Source organism: Thermobia domestica, chromosome 12 (genome assembly GCF_964235325.1).
Source record: "Thermobia domestica chromosome 12, izTheDome1.hap1.1, whole genome shotgun sequence".
NCBI classification, from domain to species: Eukaryota; Metazoa; Arthropoda; class Insecta; order Zygentoma; family Lepismatidae; genus Thermobia; species Thermobia domestica.
This window is the reverse complement of record NC_137465.1, coordinates 167,105,530-167,119,279: the sequence shown is the minus strand read 5'-3', so window position 1 is coordinate 167,119,279 and position 13,750 is coordinate 167,105,530. Positions and strand designations below refer to the sequence as shown.

Here is a 13,750-nt window from a genome sequence, read left to right as displayed (position 1 = left end):
AGAACATATACCTAATTTAGAGAAATTGACCAATTTTAAAATTAGGTACAATAAATGGCTAATTTCACTTTAACACTTTGGAAAAATGGCATTCTGTAGCACTGAACTCCTTTAGATTTAAGAATATACTAAATTTAAAGTTGATATGGATCAAAATGAATCTCGATTAAACTGTTCCCACTTTTGTAGAGACTTAAGAAAATTGTTCAGAAAATACCACTTAAACTAGTTTCAAAGCCCCAATTATGGCTCAGAATAAATACTTTAACTAGCAATAAACTATATTTTGTCGTTTACGAAGCTAAATGTGAGTACATTAGTATTTGTATTGGCATGACCGAGTGCAATATAACAATTACAATGAAAGAGCGGTTTAGAGATTCCAAAGATCATGAATCTATCAGCTTTATCAAAATATTTATTTCTACATGAACAAAATATACATAAGAACATATACATACATACATAAATCTGCATAGCAAATTGAAAGTTACACATATGAATCATTCTATATTCGCATTGGAAATCCAGATCGTAGATGTTAATGCGGACAAAGATATTTAGAGAAAAATATTAGACACTAGTATAAACAGTTCTATTAATAAAATCAAAAAATCAATCTTTATAATACACAGTTGACAAATAGCAACATTTCTCACACGCCACCCAAACCCAGTGACAACTTTTCCGCAACTTGATCAAAAGAAATTGAGAAAAAACCGACCTACGCTGATGAATAATAATACAAGTTTGTTACAACAACAAAACAGTCATAAATTACTTGCGTTGGCAGCTGAGTGATAAGCTTTGAAAACTGTAGTTAGTTCTGGAAGTTAATCAACAATGGAAACTTTTTAAAATTATGATAAAAGAATACAGTGCAAACAATGGAAAAAAGAGAAATAGTAAATATTAATTTATAATTCAAGTTTTAATTACTTCTTTCTAGCCAAATAGATTCTTGTTATAAATGTTAAGATCCCGTGTCATGCACAAGCATAATAAATTTCTGAAATTTCCTCAACAAAAGTATGAAAAACTGGTGTTAGAAAATTTTGCCACCCCTCGAATCTTTTCGCCCCGGACCATGATCCATGTTGGCCCATGCAAAAATACGGCCCTATCCAGAAGATTTGAAACGGCAGTAGATAAATAAGAAGTATAATGAAACGTGATAAGTCATTCATAGAATATTGTAGTATTTAATTATGATACTCAACTTATTTTATGATACAGTTATTATAGCTATAACCGAAAAAAGCTACAAGAGATGATTGACGAAATAGTTGACACTGGGAAACAATATGAAATGGAAACCAACATCGGAAAGTCGAAAGTCATGAGGATATCCCGTGGAAACTCGCCCTTAACAGTCAGAGTAGAACAAAGAGTACTTGAAGAAGTCGATAATTTCAAGTATCTGTGAAGTATTTTGACGAGGCATTCTTACTGCACCCAAGAGATCAAGTCAAGAATTGCTATAACCAAAGAAGTATTCGACAAGAAAAGACCACTCTTAACTAGCAGGCTTAATGTTGGACTAAAGAATAAATTGGTAAAGTCATATGTATGGAGTATTAGAATGTATGGTTCAGAGACTTGGACATTACAGAAGTTAGAGAACATAAAATGCACAGAGATAAAAAACGAAGATGTTTTAAAACAGATAGAAGAGAAGAGGACGGAGCATCCTTTGGTAAGAAGACCAATTGGATTGGACATATGTTGAAGAAGTTGTCTTTTTCATACAGCCATAGAACGAAAGATAAAGCGAAAGCGAGGAGAAGGAAAATGAACAACAAAACTGATCGATGATTTGAAAAATAGAAGAAAACACTGGGAGTTAAAAGAGGAAGCTGAAGATCGAGAAACGTAGAAGAAACATTTCCAGACCCGAAAACCTAAAATTAAAAAGAAAAAAGAAAAAGAAACCTCACTAGTCCCAGGACCTCCTAAAAGCTAGAAAACTTAATAACAATAACTTACCTTAACGTGGTTTCTGAAAATGATAGCAGCTTCAGCTATCGAAATTACTTTGAATTTTCAAAAAAAAAAAAAAAAAAAAAAAAAAAAAAAAAAAAAAAAAAAAATGGGGCATGAAAAATGTATTATTTCTATTAATCAATATGTCTATTCTTTACATTCGATTACAAATCTCAAATAAATCTCGTTCCTGTAGAGGAATCGAATCCATTATCTCCAGCTTACAGAGAGAATGTTTAACCAGTAACATTAGACAATTATTCTTTCTAAGTTTTGGCATTTTATTCCTGAAAAAATAGTTACCAAACTGCCATCAGCAGCAATTTCTAGAATTAATCCAAAAATAATGAATAAACTTTGGCATGGTATATGCGCAATTATTTAAATTATATAGCTATGAAAACTTGAATAAAAAATAATAACTCATTACAGACTAAAAATTGAGGTACTTAATACAGTTAGTCTCAGTCGTTAAATATGTAAATTATGCTTCCTTAAAGAAGCTCAGATTTTAAACTTTTTTTTCGTTGTTATCATATATATATTGTGGATATGCCATTATTGAGTGGGGTGTCTAGTGTATGCAGCTATTTTTTTTCGAAAAACTTGCTGTCTTCACATGCTGAAGAAAAACACAGCCACATTTGGAATATTTGTTGCATTGTAGTAACATGTGTATATTACTGGATAACTGGATACTGGATAATATTATACAATATGTTTACATGCAGTTCAGCTTTATATACTTACGGTATCAAGCTTTATACCTTGGTGTAATAAGCAGATTACCTTTAAAAAAAACTTAAAATTGATTCCATTCTTATTGATCTTGTTTAACATTTACTGTATTAGTTTTGAAAAGAAATGAAAACCAATACGAGGGTGGGTTCATAAGTTCTCAGCCTCATCAAGAAATCAAGTAGATAGAAGCGAAGCTTGGTGTTTTTATTCAACATATTCCCCTTGTAGTGCAATGCACTTTTCACATCGCTGCTGCAGTGCTTGCAGGCCAGAAAAATAGAAGTCGAATGATTGCTCCGCAAACCATGCCTCTGTTTGAGAAATGACGTCATCGGCGCCAGTGAAATGCATTTCCTTTAAAAACATTTTCAATTTAGGAAAGAGATAAAAGTCTGATGGAGTCAAATCAGGCGAATAAGGTGGATGTTCCTGTATATGAAACTGTAGGTCTTTCAATTTTTGCAATGTCAGATCTGCCTTGTGTGAGGGCGCATTGTCCTGGAGGTAGATTACCCCTTTTGACAGCTTTCCACGTCTCTTCTCCTTTAGTGCTGCCTTCAGTTTGCCCAGAAGAGATGTATAATAAGTTGCATTGCTGGTTTCACCCGATTTCAGATAATCCAGCAATAGAATCCCTTCACAATCCCAGAAGACTGTAGCAAGTACCTTAGCGGAGCAGCGCTGTGTGCTAGCCTTCTTCGGACGTGGAGAACCGCTGTGGCACCATTCCGTCGATTGCTGTTTCGTCGTGGGATCGTAGTAACATAACCAGTTTTCATCCACTGTTACCAGCCGTTGCAAAAAATTGGCCATATCCGCTTGAAATTGGGACAGAACTGCCTTACTTGCCTCCACCCGTTCACGCTTCTGATCTGCGTTCAAAAGTTTCGGAATCCATTTTGGCGCGACCTTCCTCATACCCAAGTCTTCATGGATAATTTTCCACACCCGTTCATGACTAATGCCCAATGTGTCCTCTATCTTTTCGAGTGGGATTCGGCGATTGTCGAGAATCATCCAGTGGATGGCGTCAATCATTTCGAGAGAGGTCACTGAAATTAGTCTCCCACACCTTGGATCATCGTTCAGACCAAACTGCCCATGTTTGAAGTTCACTGCCAATTTCTTCACAGTGGCATACGAGGGTGCCTTGTCCCCCAATGTCGTGACAATGACAAGGTCGTTGTACATCTCCTTCGGCGAGAGTCTCTTTAGGAAGAGGTGCTTGATGAATGCATGGTGTTCAAATTTACTAATTTCTGGGACGTGGGCTAACATCCTCACTTTGGACCTGAAAAAACAAATTTAAAATTGGTTTAGTCAAACCAAATTTTGCACAGTATCTTCCCAAATTATAAGCCTCATAAATGTATATAACTTTTATATCTAGCTTTGTTTGAATCTGGATAGGCTGAGAACTTATCAACCTACCCTCGTATGCTCTAATAACAGATACCCACACATACTTTTTGTGTGGGTATGATGAAAGTAACCCATTACAAGCCTTTGTATCAAAATTGGTTTGAATACGTTTTGAACTGAAAATGGAAATAACATACGTTCGAAACATTAGTGAATGTCCCAATTCTAAACAAATACCTTCTTAAAAACATGTTCTTAAATATTGAATTGTAATAACGCTGCCGTGCACACAGAAAACAACAGAACGTCACACAATACTTAAGCGTTGTCCTACTGATTCCGTGTCTGTTGCTCAACATTTCGATCAAATAAAAAGGAAGGTAATGCGATTATAGTGGACAATATAACAATAATATTTATGAAAAGGATCATTTTATTATTTTACCTTAGCTTATGCACAGCATTTTTTTTTTTTTCCTTTTAGATATTTCGCTCTTTGCTTAAATATCATTGTCTTGAGTAAAAAGAGTAACAGAAATTTATAAGACACACTAAAGAAGGAAAAAAGCTGATTGTAGATTGGAAGAAAAACTGTGGGGTCATCACACAAAAGTTAGATAAATAGAATGCTTATATGTCTTATATAATTAAATGCCATTTGATCCATAAGTCGAAGATAATAGTCAATAGTAATAGAAGTTTACGTATGTTGCATACAGAGCTAATTAGTGAATTAATATTATAAAAATTACAAATTTATCTCTACAAGCTAAGAGAAGAAAGCTTACAAGAGTTAGAATATTAGATAAAGGTGTCTTTCTTTAGCTTGTAGCGATAAAATTTTAATTTTTACAGTGTTAATAAAACAAAACTGCTTATATATTAAACATCTTATTAATTAGATTATTAATAAATATTTAGTGCTTTAGTCAGTTTCGTTTTATTAATACTGTGAATATTTCCGAAGTTATAATAAACAAGATACAAGTTTAATGTTGACCAATGTTACTGAGCTCAAGAGACGCTACTGAGCAGAATGCTTTACGTGTTGTAAAATAACATTTTATATATATATATATATATAATCTAATCATAACTTAAATTCATTTACTGTATTTCTTTTTCTTTTACAGAAATTGGATCTAAATCATGATGGAGTCATCACAGTGGATGAGTTTATTGATTATTGCTCAACGGTAAGATATAGTTATTTCTCAAAAAAAAAAAAAAAAAAAAAAGTTTATTTTTTAATGAAATAAAATGTTTAACTTCCCATGGCTATGTCCTTTAGGTTAAAGGAAACGCGTGATTAATGGAAGTAAATGATTATGAAAGATTTGGTGGAATAGGAATGTGAAAGGGTAAAGGGATAACCCTGAGAAAATCCACTGCACTATATCCGATGCAAACGTTTATGACCTAGGATTGAGCCAGGGCCCTTCGAACCACAAGTAAGCGTTCTACTACTGAGGCACCATGGCCTTAAGCTATTTTGTAATTCATGCTCTTGGATATAATCTTGATATAGTAATAGCGACATTCTAAAATTTCTCATTTGATATATCACTATCAGATAAATTAAAGCCAAATAATAAAAGAATAAATGTCACGAAAAATGTGTCTTTCTTACTTTCATTCGATAATTTTAATAGTTTTGTAGAAAAATGTATGCAGATGAAATAATTAGAAATACGAGGAAGTTTCAGAAAGAAAGTTATTTTTTGAATCGGACATCTAATTATTGAAATAGTAGTTGTGATAAGGAAATAATACAAACTCACTCATGACTCAGGTTTTAACGTACGTGTCTTTGGCATGAGATACTTGGATTCGATTCTCGGTGTGATCTCATCTAGTTCGGATCCCATGTTCACGTCTCATATTACCTCGCTGATCAAAGGGAAGCTAAACTCAAAATCAAATCAAATGAAGGTGGGTAGGAGGGAGATTGCAAAATGAAAGCGTTAATATTGTGCTAAAATTTAGAAAGAGGTCAATGATTATCATGAAAGTATGCAACAATGATAGACATGGTTTGAACAATCGACAGGTATCAGCACCAAACTGCAAGGTGATGAGGAAGGAGTGAAAATGTAAAAATGTAGGTGGCACTAGTAGCAACACGCATCAAAGAGAAACAGAATTTTGTTAATAGTTTTTTTTTTTTTTTTTTTTTTAATCTTCAAAAGTAATCAGACTTAACGAAATTCATCGAAGAATTAAAAAGTTCTGCATGATTATTTGTGTCTATCACTGCCGTAAATGTACAGGAAGTTTCGAAACCGTGTCAAATTCAGATTATGTGTCTGTTACAGATTCCTCCTCTTTGGGGTAAAAGTTGTGAAAGGTACCGTCATTGCTAATGGAATAAGCCATTGTGTGATGTTTTAACTTAGTGTGGCACCTGATCATTCCTTATTTGGTTACTTAGAGTATAGCGTACCTTTTCAACACTGAGGCTATATGAGACGTGAATCTATAGTTTAAGGTAGAATCCAAACCAGCGTAATAAATTCTGATTTCAAGGCTGTCCCACCGAGACCTTGTGCAACAAAAGCTAGCGGGCTAGCCACTAAAGTATCCATTATTCTTGACACCGTACTCACCATGATGTTGGCACTAAACTTTTGCACATTACGAAGTTCCATCTCATCCTTGCTAGTAGTTTCCATAAATTGTGAACATCATTTATGTTCAAACGTGGTTGAGACATTATATTTATTGCTTTTTTCCTAGATTGTAGTAGCAGCAGTTTGTGTGACATATTAGTGTCAACTATCGAGTTCGTCTTTCAAATATCACCATTTGAGACAATACTCTTTCTTGGAAAACCATCAATGGTATTAAAACCATCTTAAGTGTTCTAACATCACTGGCATGTTACTTTCTGCGAAGTCAAAAACTCATACATTACAATGTATTTGATGACTCATCTTCATGTAATAACTATGTCATATAAAGCTATCCATATGCTTTGTAGGTATGTTTCTTCTTTCACACTTCATATTATTTTCTCAAGCTTGTATTATATTCTTGAAATATTATATCATTCCAAGCAACGTCCTAAATATATTTAGAAATTAAACGAATCTATTTTATGATCATTTACATAATATATTATTATTACGGTTCTGGGTTCGAGCAGCGTAGTGCTGCATGGTGCACACCGTCCTCAACCGGCCTCCGCGGAGAACTCCCTATTCCTCGCCCTCAAATAATACAGCTTTGCACCATTTTATTTGTGGGTTCGGAAAGTTTATTCCCGCGACGATCGTTCGAGGAAGACGCGACACACCTCACCGTTACGGTCCAGATTCGGACGGATCACCTGGGTGAAGACCTAAGGCGTATTACGAAAATAGACGAGAGCATCACCTACTTTCATGAATTGAACACAAGTTATTCAACAATCACGTTCTCGTTACGTCATGCGATCTGTTAAAAAAAAACCTGACAAAATTACATCTTATTGTGCCATTTATTGGAAATAAACAAACGTACCTGAGATAAACAAACTTTTCTTTACATTTGTCGCCCCATTTGTGTAATGAATTCGTAAGTATACTTTTTATTACTCACTTCAATATTTTCTGTCCGCCATGGCTCATCGATGGGTGTGATCACATTTTAAGTTGAGACACTATATATCCGTCGAATCCACTCACAAAAATCGTCCTTTCTTCCGATATTGAGAATTTAACAGACAGTCATTCCAAGCGAACGCAGTGACAGCATTATGTGGTGATTTCTGTTGAAGAACGGATTTATTTCGACAAAATTTTATGTTAGTCGCTTACTATATGTCCATCATCTTCCAGTGCTGCCTGCTAAGTCCTTTGTTTCCCACATAATCTTGTTCACGCCCCCCTTGTTATAAAGTACTACTTGGGGCTGATTTACTTTAATAATGACTTACACAACACCTGCGAAAAACACTAGTATCTGCATTATTATTCTCACAGATCATTTTTGGAATTTCGAAGACAGTTCTAGTTTTTCTAAAACATAACGTAATTTAAATCATTAAAAAGAATTTTGGCGTCGAGATAATACTATGATCAGCAAAACTTGCTGATTCACGCTTCACACACACACACTTACACTAACTTCGGTTTACAAGTCAGCAGTTCTCTCTGTTTTCTTCTTCCTCTTCCTCTACTCCCTTACTTTCGGTACCACCAGGTGGTAGCACAATCAACGGGAAGCATACACCACACAAAGTGTACAAATTCAGATGAACGTCACATAATGCACAAAAGCAGAATTTGCGTTTATACGGAAAATATTTTAAGCAAATTTTTGGTACAGTTACATTATTAACTATTTCTGTTCCATAAAGTTTCGCTAATTTTCTGCTATCATCGTGAAAAGCATGACTAGAGCTACGCACAATAATAACTATCAAAATTATGATGTATATCACTTCTGCGAATGCTAGAAACAAATTTGCGAAATGATCGTTGAGAAAAAATGGTTAATAAAATATACTGTTAGTCTAACTTCATAACTTACTTACAAATTCAGCGTTACAGAAACAACACTCTATATTCAGTGAAGATTGTAATTATCTGTCGCCCTTAGATCTTGTTCTATGTACTTTTCTTTCGTCCTCTTCGGGATCTACACAAAGGTCTTCAACATAATATGAAGTACCACTTCCAAAAGAGTCGTTTTCCTTTTAAATATTCGTTTCCACAATCACCTTGAAACTATTACCAACTCTTTGATTTGCAAACCAGTTTTTTTCTCTCTTTTCTCTGTAGTAAACGTGCACTGCATGCATGAATGGTATACCCCTCCTCATGTGCTAAGTTTTTAATTCTTTTTTTTTTTTTTTACATTGTTTTAGAAGGATATATTAATTTTAAAACAAATAAATAAAAGTGTGACTCAAATCAAGAAAGGACTCCGAAAGACATCCGCCGCATTCCATTCAGCTGATATTTCTGTGTCTTTCATCATGCTTATATCTTAAATACGGTGTCAAGACTATGAAAACGGACAAGATAACAAAACAAAATGCATAAGAGTATATTGAAGGTCTTATTTAAAGCTATTATGATGAAACATAGAATGGATAATTAGAGAACGGAATTTAGGGACGTGTGATATATTGTTTGATATATTGTTAATTATAAGTAGTAAAAAAATTGCAGTACATAAAATAATAGTTATTTTGAATAGATTTGTTTCTTTATACATAGTAACGCATAGACAAAATCCTTTTTACACCATCATAGATGTTGCCAGTTACATAGAATTGCTATGATTAAACACGAAATTATCACTGCACGCAATATCTTTTTAAAAAAGAATACAATAAAATAAAAATAAAAAACAATATTGTCCTACGCCTCCTTACTTACTAAAGTTGAAAAAGCCGTAAATAATAAAACACTGAGAACACCCATCTGACTGCGCAGAATCAACAATCTAATCTTCGTAAGCGGATTAGTAATTATATTAGGCGATGGTGTAAAATTGAGATTAATAAACATTCGTGGAGTCCTCAATAGCAATTGATTTATCTAACGCAAGGTAATCATCAATCAGTTGGCCAATCATTAATTGAAAGCCAAATGGTAGTGGTCAATCATTATTAAACATTATTGGTTTGGAAATTTGTACAACTTAAAGAAAAAACTGTATTCCAATCTTAAGTAATTGTATTTCGGTCCAATGTTGAATAGATTACGGAATTTACGTAGGAGAGCCAACGTTACGAAATTGTTTGTTAGCCTAACATGTTTTACATATTACTGTTTGACGCAAGAATTTTCGAAGTTCCATCCTGGTGAAATTCCATCCTATTATTTTCTTATATTACCTTTTCTTATATATATACGGTACTGTAAGATTCCTCCATGAATTTCATTTTTTATATAGTTGTAAATGTTTCATATGTGTTATGATAATATAAGACAAGACATTTATTTTTATTTTCTCTCTCGTTTTCTTCTCGGGCTAAGTTGATTTTAAACATTTCTCGCCTGATATTTGTGTACGTCAGAAGTAAAGTAAACCAAGTCATAAATTCGTACTTTTACAGGAGAAGCTAAAAACTATTTTTGAAGAAAGAACCTATGGAACTATTTTTAAGCTTTATTAAATACTTACAAAGTGATATGTGTTTTTTAAAATACAAACTTTAAGGCACCGTTTTCGTTATGTTTTTGTCATTAAGTTTATTTTTGACTATTTAAATAACGTTGTTGTAAGTGTGTATGTGAAATTAATTAGCATACTTAACCACAAAGTTACACTTCTGTTAAATATTACCATGGAATTACTGCTTATATTTAAAGAAAATTACAAATAATATCATTAATTAAACCATAACTTAACAGGTTACTGATAAATACAATGTCTTTTAAAGAAGAGGAAAAATATCACATTTCTTCCGAATTCGAACTCACGCCAGTTGCATGTGGTATATTCTTGTGATATTTATGCCCAATTTTTGGAAACAATTTCAATAACGTGATAAGATCTCCGTATTTAAAAAAAAAAAAAGAAATACAGATTGCAATTCATCACTTAACTGAAAAAAATTAATATGGCCATTCAGATTGTTCCGCACCTTTCGCTTAAGCACACACAAGGAAATTTTCATTGAAGTAAAGATCTCCAGGATCATTTTTCTTCCCACTTGGATATGAGCTACTCTTAATATAGATGCATGTTCACTGCTACGTTTCTTACAAGAACGCAAAAGAGTTGAACGATATTGATACAAAGCCTTAAAGATTTTAAAATTTTTCCAAGCCCATATCGAGAGTGGTAAAGGGATTTGTTTATAATCAACTTTTGCCAATCCCAGGGTATCATTATAGAAAAATTCGGATGATTCTTTCTTGCAAACTAAATATAGTGGTATGTTGAGAATCTACTTCCAACTAAATGTGCCCTCTCTTTACTGGTGGCCTGAATAAAGGTATTCAGAAATTGTGTAAGTATACTTAGCATTGTTTATGTCAGATGCTCTGCTGACTTAGATTAGTTAAGAAGTTACTATCTTCTACATTACTAGATATATTACTTACATTATTAGATCACTAGGAGGAACATATGCGAATTTTTAAGAAAAGCATTCTAACTCAATTTCAACCCAAAAGTGGCTTAGGATAACCTACCTCTGAGTTACAGATTTATGTTAACATTGTAGTCCCATGCTAACGCGTAGCATTTGCCAACATCGGCCTCACTATTTAATTACTTTGTGTAGGAAGAAGGTGGATTTCATTCCCGAACCCCTTTAAAATGTCAGATTTCACTGAAATTTTTCTAGTCCCCAACTTTGATATCTCGCCCTTGTTGTTAGAAAAGGAGTTGAAAGGTCAAAATGTTATTGAGGTTCAATGAAGTTGAAGGTCATGAGATAGCGTGAAGTTCAAGGATAAATACGTAGCGTGAGATTTGAAGAAACTGCTCATTTAAAGCAATTAATTTTTTCGGATGTTTCGTCTAAATCACTGACACTTCTTCTATTATACAACTTTTGGTGACAATAATGGGCTCAATATGCTAACATTTATCTATTAAGATTTTTATATAATTTGTTTTGTTTCTTTCATTACAGAATGAAGATATAAGAAGTTCATTTGCTGTTTTCGATGACTTATGGTAATTGATCACTTTTTTTTTTTCAAATCGACTGGATAAGACGGGTTTAGCTAAACAGGTCACTACGACACAAAAAATAGATAGCAACTTGTTGAGCTGCAATATGCGAAGGGAAGAGTTTATTTTTATCATCGCTTGAGCGAACTTGTTGAGAATAACAGCAGTATTTTGTATACTTACAGGTTAACTGTAAGAAAATTGAAGTTTAGTGCAAGTATGTTTACTGTTGTAACTATAAAGGGAAGGTCTCAATGTTTTGCTCATTTGATCGATTGTATGTACAGATGCAGATTGAGTTGATTTGAAGTTTGGACTTCTTCTACCAACATCACAAATTTTGGCTGAACTGTATATACACTTTTAGGTAAAAAAAAAAACAACTAAACACATCCGGAGCAGGGCAGTTGATAGTAAATGATAGGTAATAGTTTAATGGTTCTTGGGTAAGAAAGTGGTGTTTGGCATGCACATGAACAGGAAGTATATCAATATATTACGGTTACTTCTTATTTACTTCACTTTAGTTGTTCATTATTTTATCTGAAAGTTTTTGTGTGGCGATAGTCTATATTGTATGTGTGTGTAAGTATGCATGTGTATGAGTGATTAGTAACATGTGTTTCGATAATATTTCAGCTAAGTCTTACAGATTTCTCTTGATATTAGAACATGAAGTGTATAATTTAACATATTTTAAACACACTGCTGTATAAAATTGTTTGTCTTGTCTTTTCATCTGTAAAGTTTTCAATAAACTATGTACCGTATTCATGTGTTAAGTTGACTGTAGTCTAGAAATGAATAGCAGAAATTAGTGTGGTCTATGTGGATTTCGACGCTATGTTGAATTATGAGTGATGATATTTCCTATAGAAAGTCATACTATTGAACTAAATATCAGAACACTACTGAGAAAACGCAATATCTTTAAATACAAGTATATTATTGTAGATTGCATCTGTGTGGGTCATAAATTTGATATTGGGATAGTTCACATACTAGTTATTCAGTGATGTCTTGATCCGACTACAATCGGTCCTATATTAGTGGAACTATGGACCTTTAAAGTTCATTTTTTTTCCACGTTTTCGGCACCCTATGACTACAAACCTATGCACCTCCGACCACAGACTCATATGAACGTTTTTTCTTATTTTGATGTAAGGAATCTATTCCTAAAATATTTTGACAGATTTTTGTAACACACTGTATATATAAAATTCTTCTTATACTTTCTTGTTTGCTTCATATACATTCTTGAGCCACTTTGTCCTTTCCTCTAGCTTCTTTATCCTTTGTTTAATTATTTTTGCCTTGTAGATTTGTTTTCTATTTGTACTATTTTTATACTTTTAGTACTCTTGTTTCAGTCATTTGTACTTCTCGTATTCTTTGTATCCTTATGATATTCCTTGTATCCTTTGAATTATTCATTGTGTCTTTCGTATGCTTTTTCTATTTGTGTGCTTTTCGTCCTTTTAGTTCTTTCTTGTATTCTTCGTCTGTTTTTATATCCTTTGCCTACTTTTATGTTCTCTCTAGTATCCTTCTTGCCTTCTCATCTTACATATACTTTTTTATATATCTTTATTTATGTCCTCTCTATCTAATAAGTTATATATACAAGGAAGAATATAGTGATATCGTCATCTATTATTATCTAAAATGATTTCTATCATAATGGACACTAGGCATATAAAACAATCATTAACACAGAAACATAAAAGAATATTATATATCTCTAGTGTCTATCTAGTGTCTATCTAATATCTCTAGTGTCTAAGAATATTATATCTAATATATATTTATATATAATATTCTTTTATGTTTCTGTGTTAATGATTATGTTTTATATGCCTAGTGTCCATTATGATAGAAATCATTTTAGATAATAATAGATGACGATATCACTATATTCTTCCTTGTATGCTTCGTATGTTTCTATTCTTTCTTGTATTCTTCGTACTTTTTGTATTCTTTCTTGCACCTTTTCTACCCTTTTCTTATCTTCCCTTATATCCTTTATGTTTTTCATGGTGTC

General features: G+C 33.0%; 1 protein-coding gene across 1 annotated transcript in view; it reads left to right on the top strand.

Moving 5' to 3' along the window:
- LOC145666817 (uncharacterized) overlaps window positions 1-13,415 on the top strand; it is a 95,457-nt gene extending 82,042 nt beyond the window's left edge. Inside the window, exons 5-6 of the mRNA XM_081734382.1 lie at window positions 5,220-5,282; window positions 11,666-13,415. Of these exons, the coding sequence (XP_081590508.1) occupies window positions 5,220-5,282; window positions 11,666-11,713 (111 nt within the window). The 3' untranslated portion in view covers window positions 11,714-13,415. The remainder of the gene's footprint in view (window positions 1-5,219; window positions 5,283-11,665) is intronic.
- Window positions 13,416-13,750: the final 335 nt, after the last annotated feature.